General features: G+C 35.1%; 1 protein-coding gene across 7 annotated transcripts; it reads left to right on the forward strand.

Annotated features, from left to right (window-relative positions):
- The first annotated feature begins 1,303 nt into the window (after positions 1-1,303).
- On the forward strand, positions 1,304-18,984 carry Klc (kinesin light chain). 7 transcript variants are annotated; one of them, XM_069135018.1, is made up of 11 exons: positions 1,304-1,469; positions 1,727-1,788; positions 7,127-7,493; positions 7,916-8,072; positions 8,293-8,795; positions 9,030-9,242; positions 10,598-10,801; positions 12,304-12,318; positions 12,947-13,063; positions 13,219-13,340; positions 16,877-18,984. In XM_069135018.1, exons 2-11 carry the CDS (start codon positions 1,772-1,774, stop codon positions 16,932-16,934), a joined length of 1,773 nt encoding a protein of 590 aa, XP_068991119.1. In that variant the 5' UTR covers positions 1,304-1,469; positions 1,727-1,771; the 3' UTR covers positions 16,935-18,984. The 7 variants fall into 7 exon arrangements, 5 of the variants coding, with proteins under 5 accessions (XP_068991119.1, XP_046476063.1, XP_046476065.1 ...); XR_006882510.2 differs by lacking the exons at positions 1,304-1,469; positions 1,727-1,788 and adding an exon at positions 4,433-4,827 and having other exon boundaries at positions 16,877-17,056; positions 17,138-18,984; XR_006882511.2 differs by lacking the exons at positions 1,304-1,469; positions 1,727-1,788 and adding an exon at positions 4,433-4,827 and having other exon boundaries at positions 13,219-15,907.
- The last annotated feature ends 2,291 nt before the right edge of the window (positions 18,985-21,275 follow it).

A 21,275-nucleotide genomic window follows, 5' to 3' on the forward strand; every position in this document is an offset into this window, starting at 1 on the left:
TCCCGCAGTTGCAGGAAGACTTTCATATGTGCGCTTATGAAAGAGGCCTGCTGCAGATTTGTGGCAGATAACACGTACTTAAGCTTTGCCGCAAGAAAAAAAAAAGTTGTCGCTTCGGTAACCGAGCTCATTGATACCGTACATGTTCCGAATGGGGTAGAATCAGTAACTGTTTGATAACGTAAATTTTGTAGCTGTTTGCCACGACGCTGTTTCAATGTGTGTTCAAAGCATAGACTTATAGACTGAGCGCTCCTACAAGAGGTACTGAAGCTTACATATAAAGGACAGAGATATATTGGGAGGCTGCTCTCTCTTTTCAATCAGTTTCACACCGGGAGACAAGGGCGTAGTGAAACTGGACAACTATAGATATAGGCGCATAATTTCGCCTCATTCTCCCTCTACCGCCTCGATCCCCGCCACAAATATCATCAGAGAGAGCAAGGAGTACTACTCCCGGCATATTTCTGTCCTTTAAATGTTTGCTTCAAGCGGCTCATATGCGCGCTCAGTCTATCTTTTATAAGTCTATAGATTATAGTTTTGTGCACTTGTGAGATAGTTACAAGAAAAAAACCGTTGAATCGCCACCTATGTGTGAGAATTCGAAGTATATCAGCAAGCAGACCGGTGCATAACGTCGTTCGACCATTGCTATGTCGTAAGTATCTACAATCTGAATGGCTGACCGTAGAAACGTTTAAATACGAAGTTAAAATTTGGCTAGATTCTACTAACAATAAAACGGATTCTACGAAAGCGTTATCAGTTGGCGTTGTAAATCATAGTACGGGTTCCCTATAATCCCTATTATATCCTTCACCTCCCTAACGCAGCGGTTACGGTTACGGTAACGGACATTGTAAACTGTCCTTTATTGACGCACACCACTGACGGTGGAATGGACGGGCGAAAAGACAAGGGCAAAGAGATATCAGCAGCGATTGGCTGGATTTTCACGGGCAGCAAAATGCTACGGTAGTATTTTATTGCAGAGTTATTGACCACTAGGAATGGCAATAAAGCAGGAAAGCTCTACCTGGAGTCTCTACAAAACGGACTCTAGCGCTACCTGGTGCGCGCTAAATACGAATTACCTATTTTCTTGGCATTTGTATTGGCCAAGAACTAGGCTGCAAAATACCGTGGAAGTATTTTGCTGCCCATGAAAATCTAGACATTCTCTTTCTTTTCTCATGCGCGTTTCGGGTTTTTCGGCACCTCGCCCATTCTATCTTAATATTATTTCTATGGTCTCTGATTATAGTTCGGTGGCTAGTTCACGGGTCCGGCGCAGAAACTGGAGTCGTGCTAGTCGGAATTTTAGATCGACTTGACAGCTTTCGCTCGTTCCGATGGTTCCGATCAGTAGGCGATAATAAGTCAAGTTCTACTTGAACAAGAGAGGCTATAACCTTTAACGTGTTAATATTTTAAATACCAACGGCGTTAGAGGGAAGTTAATTGTGAGTTGGTGAACAATCGTAAATAATACCTAGTAATTCGCGTTTGTTTTAATACATTTAGCTCTTCGCCATTTTGGCCTGTCATCAGCTTGCGATAAATCCACTCGGTGAACAATTTCTTGCCAGTTTATTTACCATCTTGTGAAAGCCGCACGTTATTTTTCACTTGTTCCTTGAATCTTTGTGACGTTTAACTCGCTTCAAGGATAAATCTGTCCCTTGAAATCCATAAGATTGATAGAGATGTCTTTTTACAGCAGTGGGATGGTACATTGAAGACCGTCCACGTTAGGGATTCCTGCATGGACCGTTCTCAAGAGTGAGTATATTTTTCCCTTTTTACTCCAAGCTTCATTTTCTTTACACTAATTTAGCTAAAAATAATTCATTCCTCGTCACGAACCACGCCTTCCAAGACGAACAGGTGCAACCGGAAGTTAATTCTTTAATCCATTTCCTCCGGCTCCGCGGTACCGTGACGAAAAATCACTGACCATGACCATTGGATCACGAATTATTCGTTCGCACTCTAATTTACAGTATAGAAATTGTCAGATTAATTAGATATTTGTCCGCTGAGCTTTCGTGAGAAAAAAAACCATGTGTTTATTTTTTTCTATCACGTCCATTGTTTTTGTTTTCAACGTGAATATACACGCGAGATAGGTGGACCACGATGATGCAGTTTCGGAATGTCGGACTTGACGAAAAGATATTTAAAAAATCATTTTCCCCGTTATCATTCTTATGCGGTATTCAGGTACCGGGGGGATTGTATTTTATTTCATTCGACACACGATCAGAACCCTACCTAACGAATATCCATAGCGTCGTATAAGGTCGCCGCCCTGCTGTTTTACGCTACAACACCATTTGAGGTGTGAGTATAACGTTATTAAGCACCTGCCTAGGTTATTCAATTTCTCTAACACCTCGTGGGCGAGTTCGTTTATCTGACAAGCGATTACGTCGACGTCGGCACATCGGATTTAATTATCTTTCCATTACAATCTACGGATATTAAGATTGTATTACACTTCTTCTTGACTTACTAAAATTTGTATCAAATTTATCGTTCGTAACGAGAAATGTTGAGATATTCAGTGATGTGGGTAAAAAAATTAATCCATTCAAAGTTCCGCACTACTTCCTGCACGAACATGGTAGCTCGCATTGTGTCTAGTGTTCGGTATATTTTTCTCGTTATCGAATTTCACGACGATAGATTGACGTGAAGCTGCCTGATGCTCTGCGGAAAATGTGAACATATATTTCACGTCAGTTGCGTAAAACTAAGAAACGGACTCAAAAAACTATAAACCTTCGGTATTGTGCTACTTTGGCTGATTTTTTCAAGTAATTTTAACGAATAGGTATCTCTACTTCCGCCATTGCTTTCAACCATCAAATACGTGAAAAAATATTTGCCCTCTGTATTTCTTTCCGATTTATTAGAACATCTTGTACAACAAATACAGAAAAGTGGTATATATTTTTTTTTGCAAATTTTGCGGGTCACTTCTACATTGTTTTTTTCTTTTTTTGTTTTGTTTTGTGAAAATAAAAAAGAAACCAAGTTGAAATTCACACCGACGTCATTCCGCAAAAACGTTAATAATCGCCGAGGGAATAATTTCATTCACGAAAGGAAGCTGCGTAAGTTGGCCAAGATATATCATGTCGTCATGCTATGAATCATCGCTCACTCGGCAGGAGCAGGTCTGCAGTTGTCGTTCACCGGTTACATGGGCAATGACTGTACGCACAGCGTGAACACATAGCTGTATAGGTGGAAACTTATAGGAATAAAAATTTACTTTGCAATGTAAAAACCACCAAAATGAAAATTCAACTTCAAATAATTACAAGCAACAATATCCCTGCCTGAAAAAATATTTAAATAAAAATCTTTACCGCCAGGTACGCAACTTTTTTGAAAAATTAACAAAATCAATATCAAAAGTCGAGAATTCGGGACGAAATGAAAAATTCCGAGGATAGCTATTGAATGCGAAGTTGAACTTGAATTTGATCTCCCTAAAATATCAGCATCAGACGCAACAATTTTACGAAAGATCTTCTACGGACCTCCATATTCTCAATTGTACATCTTGGCTAACCATACAAAATGAATAGAGACATAGAGAAAGTCTAGAAAAATAAATTGACGAACAAAGAAAATTCTATCCGTGGGCGACAGATAAATGAGAACAAATCCGAATGCACGGGGAGAGAAAAAAATCAGATTCCACTTAAGACTGCAAAAAAAGAGGACCGCGTCAAATTATATATTATTATACCTGCTACAACTGTATTTTTTACTATAAATGTAGCAGATTTTACCCTGTACACAATGGTTTTCACTGTTTTTAGAGTGAATTCTACACGTTACGAAGTATATTTTACCAAAAAAACCTGATGTAACCCCCTTTTCCAGCAGTTCTGTATAATATCTGCTCTTATATTCTCTCCGTGTATGCCAGCATAAAACGGATATGCCCTGATCTGATTCGCGTAAGCTAATTTTTACTCGTCATTTTCGCGCATCAAAATATGGAGACGTTTGTGATTTCAGCACAATTTTCTACATTATTATGTGCAAATTTTTTTGAGACAGTAATTGAGTAATTTGTTATGCGATGTTCCGTGGACCTGTATTTGTTAGATATCACACCGAATTAGAAAATTCTTTTTCTTTAAACTCTTCCATGGTATAAGGCGACTTGCTTTCAATGAAAGTAAAATACGTTGGAGCATTTATTTAAAAACCGCATTATCAATGAAACATGATTGTCGCGATAAAAAAACACGAAACTCTTCTCTCTACCTTGACCGTGGTTATTTATCGTAAATTGGTCGGCGCAGGCGTGGAAACACCCCCAATTTCGAGGACGGAGGTACATACACACATACGTGCTATGCTTAAGGGTAGAACACGCAGAAGCGCCACTCAGTGCTAAAGAAAACGCGACGAGGAACGGGGCTGCTCTCTTCGTCTCATATATAGCGGACATAAATTTATTCTCGCATATTTTTGTACTTTCGTGTGTTCGGGTGATGAATTGAAATTTTTTTACAAATAGAACAAAAGGACCGATTGCCATTTTAAGTGCTCTCGTACGTTATAACATATCGAGTGTGTGACAACTGTGACAATATCCCTCGCGAATGTCCATAGAATAAGAAAGAAAAGAGAAAAACAGAATGAAATATAAATTGATTTAATTGAATATTTAGTACGTTTCGTATATAATAAGCGATTAGGTAGGTTGAAAGAATAAGAAAAAAAATAGATACAAATTCTTTGATTACTGATGGGTAGAACAGATATGTCAAAAACGCTGAACGCTTATAGAATGTGAGTAACACGTTTATTGGAAATATGTTTTGTATTTCTCATACTCTTCGTTTATCGTAATTTCGATTGATTGAATTTTTCCCCACTCACCTGCAGTGTAATATGATATATTTACATACATTTTGTGTGTAGATATCCATCATTACTCAATCTGTGAACAAATACTTTGGATTTTTACATGCGTGCATCATTATTTGGTATAAATACTCTATTAACAGACCTTCTTTTTGTTTCTCTGCTCTTGGACATAATAGGATGTTATTAATGATAAACTCCGAAATGGAGAACGTGTAAATTTATCTGCAAGATACACGTTGATTAAACTCATTGCAATCTCAAATAAATATGTCATCTCATCATTCGAGGTTCACGCAACTGTCTTCGCGAACTTTAAGTAATTCGACAGTTTGCGGATCCAGTACATGTGATATATATCTCACACCACATTTATAAACGAAAATAACACGATGTACAACAAACGTGTACGGTAGCGAATTACATTACAGACAGATTTCGTTGGAATAGACATTTCGCCGCATGTGTCCTTGTGCAAGAACGTTTTCAAGCTAGATGGCTTATACATATTGTGGTTTTGTATTAAACTACTTTATCACGTGTCTAGGGCGTACAGAAGCGATGTTTAAGTAATCAAGTCATTTTCCGTCTCTTCCTATCGCGAATAAATCTCATCACTCTGTACACACAATCAACTCCTAATGAATTTTGAAAAACAGACAACGGTAGGGTTGATTTTCTCATGATCTCCCCGCAAGACTTCTACATTATGTGACCTGTATTGGTACCTTTGTAAAAAAAAATAAAAAAATAAAAAAAACTTATCAACGTGTAACAGGCCCATAAAATTTCGCCGATTTACAAGCCTTTACACACACTTTACTGTAGTTCGTTTCCTTTCACATGTTACTATCCGTACATTTGCTTGCGCGTATGCACGATATGTACGCTGTCGCATTGAATTGAGGCGTGATACGCGTGCGCGAGATTATTGAGCTTTAACTTATTAAACTTCGGTTCACGCGCGTCCCTGACATGGGGTAAGTTCGTATCCCGATTCGTTTTCAGATATAATTGATTCCCCTGGGCGTTTTGGCTCGTTTTAACAATAAAAATAATAATAAAAAATAAAAAAAAAAAAAAACCATACATTTGTAGCAGCCCGTATCCTCGCAGCTAGCGTAATATCCACCGAGATTTTTAGGTGCTCATCCACCGCAGTCGTTGTTAGCTCTTATTATTGATTTCAAGTCCCAGTTGGTCTTTACTGCAGACTCTCGGTGTCACGTAGCTACCGGCTTCTTCGCCGTGAAAATAATCCCCTGAATTAGAGTATAACGCTGGATAAAGTTTCCGTACGTCCTCCTCTTCTTTCGTCGTTGTGCAGGTGCTATTGTCAGTTCATTCCGGTTCTTGGACTAAATACGTACCGTCTCGAGGTGCTCATGACCACTCTTGTATAGAGGATTGGTCACAGGGTGAAGAACACGTTTTTATTAACCCCTCGCGCAGTCCTTGGTTATCAAGTAATTGGAGATAAAAAAAATTTCCCCTCAAATTTAATTATCTCGTTAAACTTGTTGACTCGCTGAAGTTCTCTAGTTAAACCTTGGTGAAATTTGTTTCTTTGAAAAATTGTAAATAATTATTGTATTTTGTTTTACAATAAGTATAAACGTTCTTCTGAAGAAAGATATTCAAGAATCACCTTATATAATTCTACTGAGTTGTGAAAAAGTTTCGGCTGAAATATAATTTTTTAAGAAGAGGTGATATGTAAATATTTTTTTTCTTCTTTTTTTTGTAATGCACAAATTACGAAACGAACGAATAAAATTTGATCTTGTCGTCAGAGATTTCTCAAAATTTTTGATACTGATGCTTTACTAATTTCTTCCTTTCTCGTATATGTATCTAAACTATCGACGAATCGTAGCGAATTGATATTCTTCACAGTCATTCAGAGAATTGCAATGTACAATTTCCACCGGAACTCTTGGAATAATATCATATGCTTTTTTCTTGTCTTGAAATATTTTTAAATTATCTGTTCTAAATATTATTGTATTTTTAAAGCTATCATTGGCGAAATTTTGAGCCTCCACATTTTATTTTTCCATCTATAACCATGAAACTTCAAAAAGAAATAGAGTTTGAAAGTCTTGAGCCACTTTTTATTTAGATCAAACGTGAAGTAATTCTTTTTTTTTCATCGATCAGCGATAATTAATGATCGTTTTAGAACATTGGTTCACTGAATTTATACCGCTTGTTTTAATTTCAGTAAGAAAATCGAACATATTGGCAGAATGACAGCCATGACACAGGAGGAGATAGTAGCCGGCGCTCGGACGGTGGCCCAGGGACTGGAGGCTCTTCGCTGTGAACACGGGGGTCTCCTGCAGGGTCTACAGTCTCAGGAGGCACCAGCGGCGAGGGAAAAGGCCAGTCTAATATCCAGGAATATTGAAATGATCGAATTGGGTCTTGGAGAAGCACAAGTCATGATGGCCTTGGCTAGTCACTTACAAATGGTCGAAGCTGAGAAGCAGAAACTCAGAACGCAAGTTAGACGATTGTGTCAGGAAAATGCGTGGCTCAGAGACGAGCTTGCAGGAACTCAACAGAAGTTGCAGGGCAGTGAACAAGCGGTATGCAGCCTTCCGTTTTGTTACTTAAAAATTATTTTCACCTTTCGTTTATTTATCTAGTAATACCGATAACTAGTAATATGTGTTTATTGAAAATGTGTAATAAATAATTGAGTTGTTGGTAATTGGATGAATGAAAAACGAGTGAAATTCATGGATTTATGTGTTTCTGGTTTTGCTTTATGAAGGTACATGAAAAGTGACCAAGAAAGTTCCCAAGATTTTCCATTTTACGTACAGCATTGAAATCTATATAGCTTACAGATTCATTTTCAAAGTTGTTCTGGACTTGCCAAATAGTAATTTAGGTTTCAACGTTGTATAAAGTTGACGTTAATAATTTAAAACTCATTCTGAAGTAGAGTTTATTATAAAACATCACTATTTGATTTTCCAAAGTGCAACATAATTTTTCGTTTTAGGTTGCACAACTAGAAGTAGAGAAGAGGCAGCTGAACTTTATGGCCAGCATAAGACAATTTGATCCTGATCCACCAGCTGAGGATGAAAATACAAAGGATAGGCCGAAAGATGATCCAGTTGTTGATCTGTTCCCGGATGATGATAACGATGATCGAAGTAAGTTATGTTGCTCTTTGTTATTCACAATGCACTTGAAAGAACTTTGAATTATCTGATAATTTTCGTTAATCAACAAGTTGTGATATGATTCTTGTAAGCCTTACAAAAGTTTTTTCGTAGACTGCCCATTGATTTCATACATCTATCATTCAGACTTTCCTTATGACCGTACGGACTGAAATCAGTGTTTTAAATTTGACATTGTCTTGTTTTTCAGCCATGACACCAACTCCACCATCTCAGTTCGCTCAACAAGTGAATGCTGGATACGAAATACCAGCACGTCTCCGTACTCTACATAATCTTGTTATCCAATATGCGAGTCAAGGGCGTTACGAAGTTGCAGTACCACTGTGCAAGCAGGCGTTAGAAGACCTTGAAAAAACATCTGGTCATGATCACCCCGATGTTGCAACGATGCTAAATATTTTAGCCCTAGTTTACAGAGATCAAAACAAGTTCAAAGAGGCAGCAAATCTGCTTAATGATGCTTTAGCCATCAGAGAAAAAACTTTGGGTGAAAATCACCCAGCTGTTGCTGCAACGTTAAATAACTTGGCTGTTTTATATGGTAAACGTGGGAAATATAAGGAAGCTGAGCCGTTATGCAAGCGTGCATTGGAGATTCGGGAAAAGGTACTTGGACGTGAGCATCCAGATGTTGCAAAACAGTTGAATAATTTGGCGCTGTTGTGTCAAAACCAGGGAAAATATGAGGAGGTATGTTATTTTCATTGCATTGCCAATTTGGTGTCCAAAAATCTTGTAATTTCTGAAGTTTTTGGAAATGGATTTCAAAGTATTAAGTTTTCAACCCTCGAAACTTCGCGAATAAAATTTAGTGGTAGGAGATATATAAATATTATTTATTTTTACGATTTTATCATACTTAATTTTGTATGTAATTCCTTGCAGGATTTGCAAAGTAACAGTTTATTTCTTATCTGCTTTCAGGTTGAACGCTACTATCAACGTGCTTTAGTAATTTACGAATCAAAGTTAGGGCCAGACGATCCAAACGTTGCAAAGACAAAAAATAATCTTGCCTCTTGTTACCTCAAACAAGGAAAATATAAGGAGGCGGAGGTTCTCTACAAACAGGTCCTAACAAGAGCTCATGAACGTGAATTTGGGGCAATTGAAGGTGACAACAAACCAATATGGCAGGTGTGTTGAAAGGGGTACATATGCGCTTATTAAAATTAATTCCAATCCTTTTTCACGTACAGAAATGATTATTTCATATGTGTTAAGTTTTTAAAAATATAGGTGTTCTTTGAATAAGTTATAACTTACAGTAATCTGATTTCATAAATAAAACCGTTATCTTATACTCAGGCCGGCAACCAACTAAATTCAATCCCAGTATCTTATAAGAGTACTTCCGAGCCTCTGATCACTATATTATTTCTCTTGTCTTGCCTGCCTTTTGCTTCTTGTTTCCTTCTCAGCTCCTTGATCATTTCTTCGAGCTCTTGACCGATTTATCACCTGCGCACTCTCACCTGCTATCTCTTTTGTTTTGCTGGTACTTCGAGTATCATGCTTATGCTTCGATCTAGTCTCCACTTCTGTTTTAAATGTTGGTTATTTTGAAGTCAGCTTTCCGTTATGGTTTTGTCTTTTTGCCTCTTTTCATCAATGTGGTTGGAAAAACGTTTACTTGCACCCTGCTCACACGTCTTATGCGTGTATCTATGCGCACTGTGGTATTCACTTCCTGGATTCACTAAGTTTTATAAAGGTTTTGATGCGTTGTACGTTATCTCATTATCACTCAGTGTCCATGCCGGAAATCCTTGAGAAAAAATACATGTCATAAGAAATTGAAACATGACTAGTAGTAAAAATGATGGTATCGTTTAATTGGACAGCAGTCTTAGTTGACAGGAGTAAGGTGAGAAAAAAGAAAAACATATAACTGAAGAAAAGTCCAGCCACACCGAAAAAGTCGAGTAAGAGTGAGATCCAATATGAGAGATAGATTACAAGGACTACAGTTGGTAAAGTACAGAAATAACCTAGGAACGAGGGTCCTTAGTCAACTTGAAATTTTTAATATTATGCTGAAAACATTGGGCTCAACGTTTGATGTACTCAAACTCGCAGTAAATCCAATCGTCTTTGGTGCAAACTTATATTCCACTCAACATCAATTCTACTGACATAGGGTGCAATTAAACTGGTCAGATAAATTGTATTACACTTGTGAATGTAGAGTGATCAGAGAAGGCTTAGAAAAAACATATGAGAAGTTGCATAGATGGAATGAACAAACAAGATCTAGAGATAGAAAGATAAAAACTGATTCAAGGAAGGTAATGCTAGAGGCTTGCAAGTACAGCAGACGAAAACAAAGCTGTGGAGAAGACAGAAGCGAGATTAGACTAACGTTAATAATATGATGTATTATTAAGAGCAATGTGAGTTCTGAAAATGCGTCCATTAAGAAGTGTAATCGCAAAAAAAATTGTATAATGGAAGGGCATGAAACATACTAAACACTATTGATATTGTTTCAGGTAGCGGAAGAGCGTGAAGAAAATAAACATAGAAATAAGGAAAACGCGCCATATGGTGAATATGGTGGTTGGCATAAAGCAGCAAAAGTCGATTCACCTACGGTAACTACAACACTCAAAAACTTAGGCGCACTTTACCGGCGACAGGGAAAATATGAGGCTGCTGAAACACTTGAAGACTGTGCGTTGAGGTCACGAAGAGAGGTAATTTACACATATTTTATTGAATTTAGTCAGTGCTACGTGATCAAATTTGGGTTATTCCACGTGAGAAGTGACGTTAAATGATATGTTATTTCTTCATTTTGTGTGCTGCTAACCCTCTGAGAGCTGAATTCTTCCGCAAAATAGTATTTTAATTTATGAAAAAAATTGCTAAATGAAAAACGAAATTTGTTTTACTTGAAAAACATCCAAGAAGGCAAGTATGAATCTGTGCAAAAACATGCTTGAATTACAAAGTGATGGAAAAGCTTTTAAAAATAATATGGCCCATTGGTTTTGAGTAGTTCCCAAGAAATCAATCGTTGATTGAATTATGTTATTAAACGCCATTTGTCCATGGCCTTGGTTGACTTGGCATACCCTCTAAGTAAATTGGGGTTTTTTACTCGTTTGAACATGTACATACTGCAGATCATACTGGAGTTTGATATATTACTTGTATTATTGCACTTCCAAAGTTTCCAAAGTGTGCAATTTGGTCACTGTCGCAGACCAGTTACCGCGCAACATGAAAATTTGAATGTAAAAAACCGTACCACAGAATAACCCAAGTTATTGAGACCTATAAATATAGAAAATCAAAATAAGTTTACAAATCGATTGAATCCACCCGTGGAATACCCCGTATGCAATGACTTCTACCAAAGTTGACAATCATTTACTTTATTGTAATTAAAAAACGAGATCAATCTAAGGGTCGATCATACCAGTTTCTTTTTGCGAGACATGTACAATGTACAAACTAAAATATTCGACGGCTAAATTCTTGAAATTGACCAGGCTTTTCTTGAATGATTGATATGAAAACTATTTACCCAATAAAAATGTTCCGTTATATCCAAGCCAAGACGGCCGCTTTTGTACAGTTGCAATTTCATTTTGGCTCTACACTGATTTCTCGCACTCGTTGGATATTAAATGTTATTTTATACCGAGTAAAATACCAGCTAGAACAAAAGCCAAATTTATGATTACTTGAACTCGGGTACAAGGACAGCTTTGAATGTGTTGAATAATTTACATGGTTGACAAAGATCACTCGCTGTTTATTTTTAACATTGACTCCTAGTAGAGAATGTCTTTTGAATTTAAATTTCGAATGGATGATCAGTTGTTTCAACTAATCATCTGGAAGTAAGTGAGAGCCAACAAAGTGTTCGTTTATTTTTATACGTATCGGAAAAACATAATTTTTTTCAAATGGTCACTCATTTTCGTAAGACACCTTCATATACGATATCCTCTGAATTTTCTCAATCCGTATTCACGAGAAATGGAAGTTTTTGGCGCTCTATACTTTAAACTCCGCGTCAGGGAAGAGGACGAATACTATCGTTCTACCCTGTATTTGAGTGGAGATGACTCATTTCCTTAAAAAAATATGGAAAAATTGACAAATTGAGTGCTATAATGTTATCGCATTTTGATGTAATTAATTCAAATTGATTGTAATAATAACGTATTCATACTTATATTACAAGCCGCACGTACAGCAGGTGAGTCTCAAAGCGTTATTTGGAAAAATTAGTAGTTTGAATAAGTACGTTAATTTAGCAGTCAATTTTTTCTTTGTCTAAAATGCTGAATACTAAGCTAAGTGTATGGTATAGAGTGACGACATCGGGAAGATCAAGAAAATTAAAGTTCATAATTCAAAGGAAAGACACAAGTTCTCAAAATCAGTCAATTTGACCAATTTACAATTTTTTACAATAACTTCCCAACATATCTTGGGCGAAAATGTTCCATCTTATTTAAATAATAAGATGAGCATTTAAGGAACCCAAATTGTGAATTGGTTTACATTATTAATAGTTCAAAATTTTATGGATCTTGTAGAAAAAAAATATGGTAAAACACATATTCTCAATCATCGAAGTTGAGGGATTTCAATTCACTTAGCTTGTTGCTGTATGTATAGTATAAAAAATAATGAATGATGATCTTCTAACATAATGGATATCTACCATTCTTTAATTACGTTGTATCATAGTCAATTATATCGATATGGATAATTAATTTGATGAAAAATCATTTTGCTTGCTGTTTTCTGTTTAGAAGTAATACTTATAACTTCAAGATTCGCGGTTTCGATTTCATTTCTGTTTTTCAACTTATCAACAGGCACTAGACTTAGTGAAGCAGGCAAAAGTAGCACAGATCCTTGGAGATGAGAAAGGATCAACAAGGCGAGGCTCACGATCGAGTTTGGCAAACAGTGAGCAAGAACAGCACGACGAGGTGAGTAAACGTGCTACGTATATTCTCTAATTATTATTCGCACCGCATGCAGTAGCACACCATTAGTCGTCTACTATCCTTTTTCTTCTGTCTTTTTTGTTTTTTTCGTTGTCCGGCCCGAATCCACGATTCGACGACTCGACACTCAATCACAGACCTCGCTGCCGTTGGTACAAGGGGCGCTGCACGAAGAACAGTCTGGCCATCAAGATGCTAGCCCAAACAAACCAGGACTCAAAACCAAACTGTTCAATGTTCTTGGAATTCATTCTTCTACGTAGGACGTTGCTCTGATTGTTTGATTGTTCTCTTGTTTGTTCCTTTGTTAACTTGGGGTTGTTTTAGATAACGCAGCACTAGATTCGTCGATATTTATAGTTGAAAAAAAATTCATACAACTGAATTTCCTACAGCAACAAAGTATACTCTTCAACTACATAAACAGCTTTTATTTCAACTGAATTCGGAAATAAATATTTTGCTTCTAGGATAATAATTAAACGTTTCTCAGGCAAGTTTTGCGTTCAATCATGTGAAGAATATGACTTTAAACTGCTATTTTGGCATCATGTTTTCGGATAAAATCTTGACTCGAGGCTAAGAGCATCTGATTATAGATCCAAAATTATTTCCGTTCAATAGCAATTAATAAAGCTTATCATCGAATTGATTTTCCATACTTTCATGTTAAACGTGAAGCAAAAAAACCTGCTACAAACAGACGACGATTTCTTGGAGATGAAAACAAGCTATTGAGTGCTGTTGAAATTCGCTAATTTGTAATTTCTGGAAGGATAGAGTGAATTAAATTGCTACATCGGATTAAATCGTTTATATAACATTAATAATACATTATTTTTGAAAGTTGAGGCAGCGTTTTACCGAAGCAATTGATGATGAAGTCGATTTGTCCAGGGTGCTTCATAGTCGGGATTGTACATCTTGTTGAAAACGAAATTATTTACAACAATATATACGTTTATGCTCGCAAAACTATTTAACCATGCCTAATACATCGTTGTTAGCAAGATATCGTAGAATTGTGCCGCGATAAATATAACGAATAGTCTTCCTCTGTTGAAAACATTACAGATAATCTATTCACGAAACAACTACACAATTTAGTATTCTATTAACCAAATTACTGTTATCTTGAAGCGATAATTCACAATGATATATTATTACATTTGCTTTGCATAACTATATAGCTGAGTATAGATACGCAAAGGCAATTTTTTAAACACCCTATTCACGAATATACTTGTGTTCTGAATACTGTGGGGACGAGGCTCGATGTTCAAGTCATTTATATTCGCAGTGATTCTCTCATAATTTGATAGTCTACATTGTTCTATTTTTAGTAAAGTTCACACTTTGCAAGGGTTTTATCATGATTTTACAAAATGTTCGAAACAATTTTATATATCGTTTTTTTACTGTATCAATCTCTTTTTACGTCCTGCATGTGCATATTTCTAAGAAAAATTTAATTCTGGGTACTTGAGTATCGTTTTATTTAGTTCACTATGTTGCGCCGAACTTTTCAAATTTAGGCAAAATCATTTTTAACAAACTCATTCATTTTTAGCTAACAAGTATAATACATCAGGATAAAATAAGAGCTCTATATTCAATCGAGATCAGGCTCATATTTACACAGTCATAAAATTTGGCACCTGGATGCCAAAAACAAAAATAGTATACGTAGAAATATATATATATATCACGATTAGTATTTAATAAAGTTGTAACAAAAGCCGTTTATTCAGTATAAAACGCAGAAAAACTAATCGATAACGCATACAGGTCGCGCAGAATATTTGTCAGGCTATTTATAAAAGTTATACTTTGATATGAGGGACCCTGTATTAATTTTTTTTTTTTTTTTTTCATTTTCATTTTTACCTTTATAGAATAATTAAGTTTCTTACGAAGTAATGTTAATTGTTTAACTTTATTACTAGATAGAATTCAAGTCTAAGATTTCAATTGATTGTTCCAAGAGTTTAAAGAACAGTTATTGTAGGAAAACTGTAAAACAGTGAAGGGTAGTGCCTTGATACTTTAACAAATCAATAAATTATTTTACAAAAGTGAAAGATTATTATTTATAAATAAAAGTTATTCACGCTGTCTCTGTCATAGTAAGATTTTGTTAAAAGCCCTTGCCTTTTTTACTGCATGGGATTTAACCGTTTCTCGTAGGCATATATCCGTTCAATAGGAATTTCAAAAACGGTATACATTGTATTGATGCAGAGCATAATTAGGTAACAGTAGAGTGTCTTCTCTGGTAATCCGTTCAAAAAAATTATCTACTTAGTCTAGATGATTGATCATTGTCATGATAGATTTCCATTTGAAGCTCTTTTGGAGAAATAATAACAGTAGACTGTTGTACTCATTCTGAATACTAAAATTTTGATTAATGTTGAGGGTGTAAACCAATTTTGAAAACAAGATAGTAGAACTTGATACACTTGGAAGAATGCTTGCATATCGTATGACAAAACGTTAAGAACTTAGGTCATAATTATAAGATCTGCATCATTATTTCTAAATTCTAAAATCAGAAGCCGTATTAAAGATGTTAGATTTAATTTCTGTTGCCGATCGCCATCGCAGTCTCTAAGATATTATTTTACATGGTATACCATAATCAGGATCGAGGTCATCGAGGTTTTTATGCATCTTTACCTTTGACTCGTATTAGGTTTTCTTTCATATACTTGCGTTCGTATTTTTTCGACTTTATTTGAATACCGCGGGCCTGGGGTTTAGGTACGGATGCCAGCAGATCATCAAAATCGAAATAACCAGACGGAATGTACCTAAAATAAACAGGTGCGTAATGGTAGTTTACTCTCCTATTTATGGTTTTTGAATGTTAGCGAGTTAGTAAAATGCAAACTTAATTATTCACACATGAAGGGTCTAGGCTTGGTACAATCGCACCATGGTTTATGATTGCTTGACAAAAGTAAAGTCTAGACTCGACATGCAAATCAAATGATCATTATCATTTTATGTGTATGCAGCATATTAATGTTTTAAATGAAACTTTATTATCTGCTTGCTTAATGATATAAACGTAACCCCTCTCCATGAATCATTTAACAATCCCGTCTCACAATTCTTTCAGACTTAATTTGTGAGTAAACCTGGTTAACTGAGCAAATTTAATGCTTCTAATAAAACTCACAGTCATTCATGTGCTAATGTAAAAGTTGTCTATGTTGCAAGATATACCTGAAAGCTGACCACTTCCAGACAGTGCGTTATCACATCGAAGATGGATAACGGCTGTGTGAATTTTCATGGATAATAGCTAACCAGACGATAGGGAATGTGTGAATTCTTGCTTGGCTTGTCTAATATTTGTGTGTAGTTTGTTATTGAATTGTAGATTTCGTTGTGTTTGCAATCATATATATGCTCGTTATTTCACAAATCCCGTTTATTTTCATCAGACTGTTGAAAAGTATACGAAGTTCAAATACTTTCTATCGTTCATTACGTTAAATTGTATGTGACATGCTGTTCGAATTCAATCTATTTTGCGTTAAACAAACATCGAGGAGACAGCTTTAATTAGTAATTTAAACTAGTTTTGTTAAATTCTGGGAATTATTGTTTAAATTGTTGCGCATATATTGCCGTAATAAAATAGAACGTTTCTGCTTGACATAATTTAATTCTTATGCGTAATTTAAAGTTTGGATAAAATATTCATCCTCAAATTCAGATCTAAAGAGATTGAGGTCATTGTTTCGAGTAAGTTATGGTAGATAGTACGCTTTTCTCTTGTTTCAGGATCGCAAACACGCTGTTCGTGCCCAGTAACCAGGATATAAAAGAAACATTCAAATGAAGGCCAAGGACTCGACAATGTTTTACTAAAATGTTGCCCGACGTCCACAAGACCTACATCATATGGTTTCTCAGCACATTCCAGCTGCTTTTAAATTGATACGAGATTTCAGGCTTATCTAGGTGGGTTCATTAAATACTTAATCAGTTCAAATACAGTGATCACAAAGCAAACGTAACAACTTCTTGACATGCTCATTTTAGGAAACGAGTGACAACGATTCGAAATAAAAATTCACTCTAATGGTAACCTCAATTCTTTTCATACTTATATTACTTTTAATGTGTAAAAATCTGTTATAGGTGAGCGTATATTATTAATTGTAAAGCAAGTCATCAAATCCTGCATGGATTATATTTCCCAAAATATCACCTTTGCAAGCCTGTGCTCTGTATCAAAATAAATCGTTACAACGTCAAAATCTATTTGCACAGATCTAGTAATGTAGCGGAATAACTTTGTGGCGTTATCACTTTCTAGTTCATCATGCATATTTAATTGAATGAGAAAAAACAAATACGTATCCACAGAATGGAAAAAAAAGAAGAAAAACTATGTAAATAAATACTGGCAAACTACAACCGATTTTTGCAGCATGTAATACTGTTAACTTGACTGGAAAATAATAAAAAAAAAAAAAAAAAAACAGTAGCAGAAAACGGACATATTATCGCTTTGAATGCCATGTGCAAGGACATTCTCAATGAGTGTTTATCGTCAAGAATGAAGTTGTTATCTTGGCAATTGAAGAACTCTCTGTGATGTTATCATTTGTTTGGTCTTCTTGTTTCTTCCTCAATGTATGTAGTGCAAAACTGGTCAAGTTTTCCATTTGTATTACTATGTGTCCTATATACAAATATGCAATACGCCTTATACTCATTCTTAGCTTGAACTAAAGACATTTCCTTTCTTAAACGATGACTTATTATTACATACATCAATTCCATGCTATGATGGTTTATTCTTAAGTTATTTGGTAAAAGGTGAGCCTCTCGAGTAGAGGTCATGTCAACAAATAATTTTCAAAAACTTCTTACGACAGTGCGCCAATATTTTCCGGAGACCCAAATCAAGATGTTTTATCATTATTTAAATTAGTTTACTGTACTTAATAACAATATTGCAAGGTTTGTACTTTTTTTTTTCACAAGTAATCACATTGAAACTGGCCGTTTGCTATGTATATTTGTTACCTTCTAATTGCGATTGGCAGCTAATTTATTTCGCAATTAATTTTTCTGGGTACTCATCCAGAGTAGATCTCTCTCTCAGAGATGATAATACGTACATTTCTGAAATTTATATTATAACAGCAGTGTTTGATGAACAATTAGTATAACAACAGAGGTCAGTAGATTCGGTTGCCTAACGTGGTAATTCCATCGGAGCTATTCTAAACAGTTAGTAGAAGGCTTGTTATGCTTTCATCTTTTTAAAAAGGTTCCCAGAAATTATCGACTATATAAAATATTTAATCACGTATAGCACTGTGAAAACAATACAATTATAAAAAGTGTAACAAGGCGGTGATTGTTAAGCGTTTGAAATTGCTTGGGGTTAAACTGATTAAGTTCCTTGCAATGTGAGAAACTTAAATTGCGTGAAATTTATATTTTATTAAACAGAATAACTGAAGCTGTGTGAGAATTTATACATTTTGCTACCATTAATCATTTGGATTTTAGAGTTTGTTTGCAGTATTAGACCCCTCTCCTGTATCTGGACTTTTTTCTTTTTTTAATAAAACTTTTATCAAGCCAGTGAAAATTAGGACAAATATTCTATTCTCAAAAACTGTTGTAATATGATTGAGATGTTGCGAATAATCTATTCTCAGTATTTAAAAATTAAAGTTAGGTTACAGATTATTTAAGTTAATATTGTTGGAGAAAACGAAGCCTATCTTATAATAAAAACTATGAAAATATGTAAGCTATATTTCCTTGTGACTCAAGAATGGCAATTATTATTATTACGAAAAAGAAAATAAAACGTGATAATCTGTAAGCTTTGGTTTATAATAAATATTCTAACTTGTATACTGAAATTTAATTTGCAATCAATGCAATGTGTATACTTTTATAAAATAAGTTCCAAAAATTTGCTACATTATACTCCAATTGATATTCCTAATTATAGTTTTGGGATTTAGAATAGTGCAGCATCAATATGTTTTGAAACAGTGGTTCAACTTTTACATTCAATGGTACAGCTGGGCGTTTGGTAACATTTTCTTCAGCCGTGTCATGAGACAAAATAAATCTTGCGATTTAGGTGCGACACATAGACAGTTTTACAGAAAAAAAAACAATTTTTGTTGTATATATTTCTTTACCGGAAAGATTTTATTTTACGATTACGATTACGAGGGAAATATTTCACTTTACGGCTGCAACTCTTGATCCGTTGCTTGCTGCGAATTCGGACTGCACGGAATCAATTCCTCTCGCAAAATTACGTCGATATGGTGGATCGAAGAATTGATTCCAGCATCATCCAAAATCGTCAAAATTTCTATAAAAAGTCCAAAGGGGTTAGCCTTACTTTGTTGAGCAAATATTTTTAGTCTCTAATTCTCTATGCAGCGAATGGAAGGTCGGGAAATGAATTAGTATCAAAGGGAAAATTTAGTTTAAATTGATATCAATGAATTATTTTTAACTTTCAAGAAAACACTGTTCGATCGACTTGCTGTTAACTGAATTAAATAGGTTCAATTTCTTTGCAAATTTTGGACTTTAGTTTTTTGTCTTTCTTTATCCGTTCCCAAAATCACCTATTTGCACATCTGAACTCCTGGAAGCTAAGTGTGTAGAGATTTAAATATTTTTTAAATTGTACTAGTTTGGTCGAGGTTTGAGTAATATTTAGAGTGCAGGTTTCTGATGTTTCTCAGATTTTTCGCACAGTTCTGCAAACAAAAACACTTTTCCGACATATTGGTGTTAACAGCTAACGTTAATAATTTTTCTCAAAGATGAGCAATCAATGATTGGACACAGAAAGTTCCAAGCTTTCGGAAGATTTTACAATCAATTATCTAATTTTTCTTGACATCTGTATCTTTTCACACGCTTTTCAATTGACAATAATAAAAATCTATCACGCATACTTGTAACACTGAAGAACACTAAGGCTAAATATTCCAAAAAAGACCTTTTCGTACAATAAGGATGATTATGATTTGTGAAAAAGTGATCTGAATGTTCAATTACAAATATGTGCGAAAAATTTCCCGGGTTACCTTCTCGATATACCACATCCGATTACCGTTTTTGGTACTCCTTTTATTGCAGGTAGCTAGAAACCACATATCTCTTTTTGAACAGCCTCCTCTAATGTTTCAACTCCACCTTTCGGGCATATAACAACATAGTCAATTCTGATTACTTGAAATTAAATGAATGTGCAACAGTGCAAGGTGTAAATACACTCGCTTCAAATTCCTTCGATGCGGAATAGCATATTATTACTATGTATTTCGGCAAAGTAGTAGCGATTTAATAGTTAAAGTGAATGTATTATCTCGCGCTTGTTGCAGATTCATGTCAATCGCTATTTCGAGTCGTCCTCATAGATTTAAAACGCATTCTTGCAGTGATTAATTAATTCGCGGATCTCACGTTAATGATCCAGTATCTATCGCTATCTCTCTAAACACTATGAGTATCTTTCACGAAAGGATAAAAATTGACTTTACGGATAATGTTGCGTCGGAAACAGGATTTAATGAATTGACAGACAATTCCCATTGAAAATCAGTTACCGAAAAACATTCGTTGATTTTTCAATAATGTCATTTATGTAATTCTGAACATTTCAAAATTTGCATTGTGAGAACAACATTTATCCCGTATTCTTTAACACTTTGAAGAACCATGAATTGACAATAGTCAATATTTAGCATTTACAATCGAGAAGAAAAATATGTTTCGACAAGTACGTCAGTATTATGCATAAGGTAAAATAATTATTTTTTAGCTAGTTGACGTCACATTTCCAAAACTTTGTATTGCTGCAACACAATGTTAACAGCTTATCAAAATTTAAAGTAAATCTATAAGACTTTTATTCTTCATTCCAGTTAATTTGCAACGAGCCTCATGATAGATTCATTTTCATTATTCATTTTTATATTTATTCAAGCACTTGCGTAATTTTTCGCAATTAAAACCCAATTACCGCTTCCAAAATTTGGAAAAAACTGAGAAAATAGGATAGACCTTCTACATATCTTCAACGCGCATATAGCAAAGAGAAAAGTATTACAGAATTTTTCGTATATTTTCAATACTTAGGATATTGAATTTTTTCAATTCATAATTTTAAAAGTGGTCA

The sequence above is a fragment of the Neodiprion pinetum genome, chromosome 4 (assembly GCF_021155775.2).
Source record: "Neodiprion pinetum isolate iyNeoPine1 chromosome 4, iyNeoPine1.2, whole genome shotgun sequence".
In the NCBI taxonomy this organism is placed as follows: Eukaryota; Metazoa; Arthropoda; class Insecta; order Hymenoptera; family Diprionidae; genus Neodiprion; species Neodiprion pinetum.

Coding starts and splice junctions, on each gene's coding strand:
- Klc (XM_046620107.2), top strand. CDS start 4,784: ATGGGTAGAACAGATATGTCAAAAACGCTGAACGCTTATAGAAT. Junction 8,073..8,292: donor TGATGATAACGATGATCGAA/GTAAGTTATGTT, acceptor CTTGTTTTTCAG/CCATGACACCAACTCCACCA. Junction 8,796..9,029: donor ACCAGGGAAAATATGAGGAG/GTATGTTATTTT, acceptor ATCTGCTTTCAG/GTTGAACGCTACTATCAACG.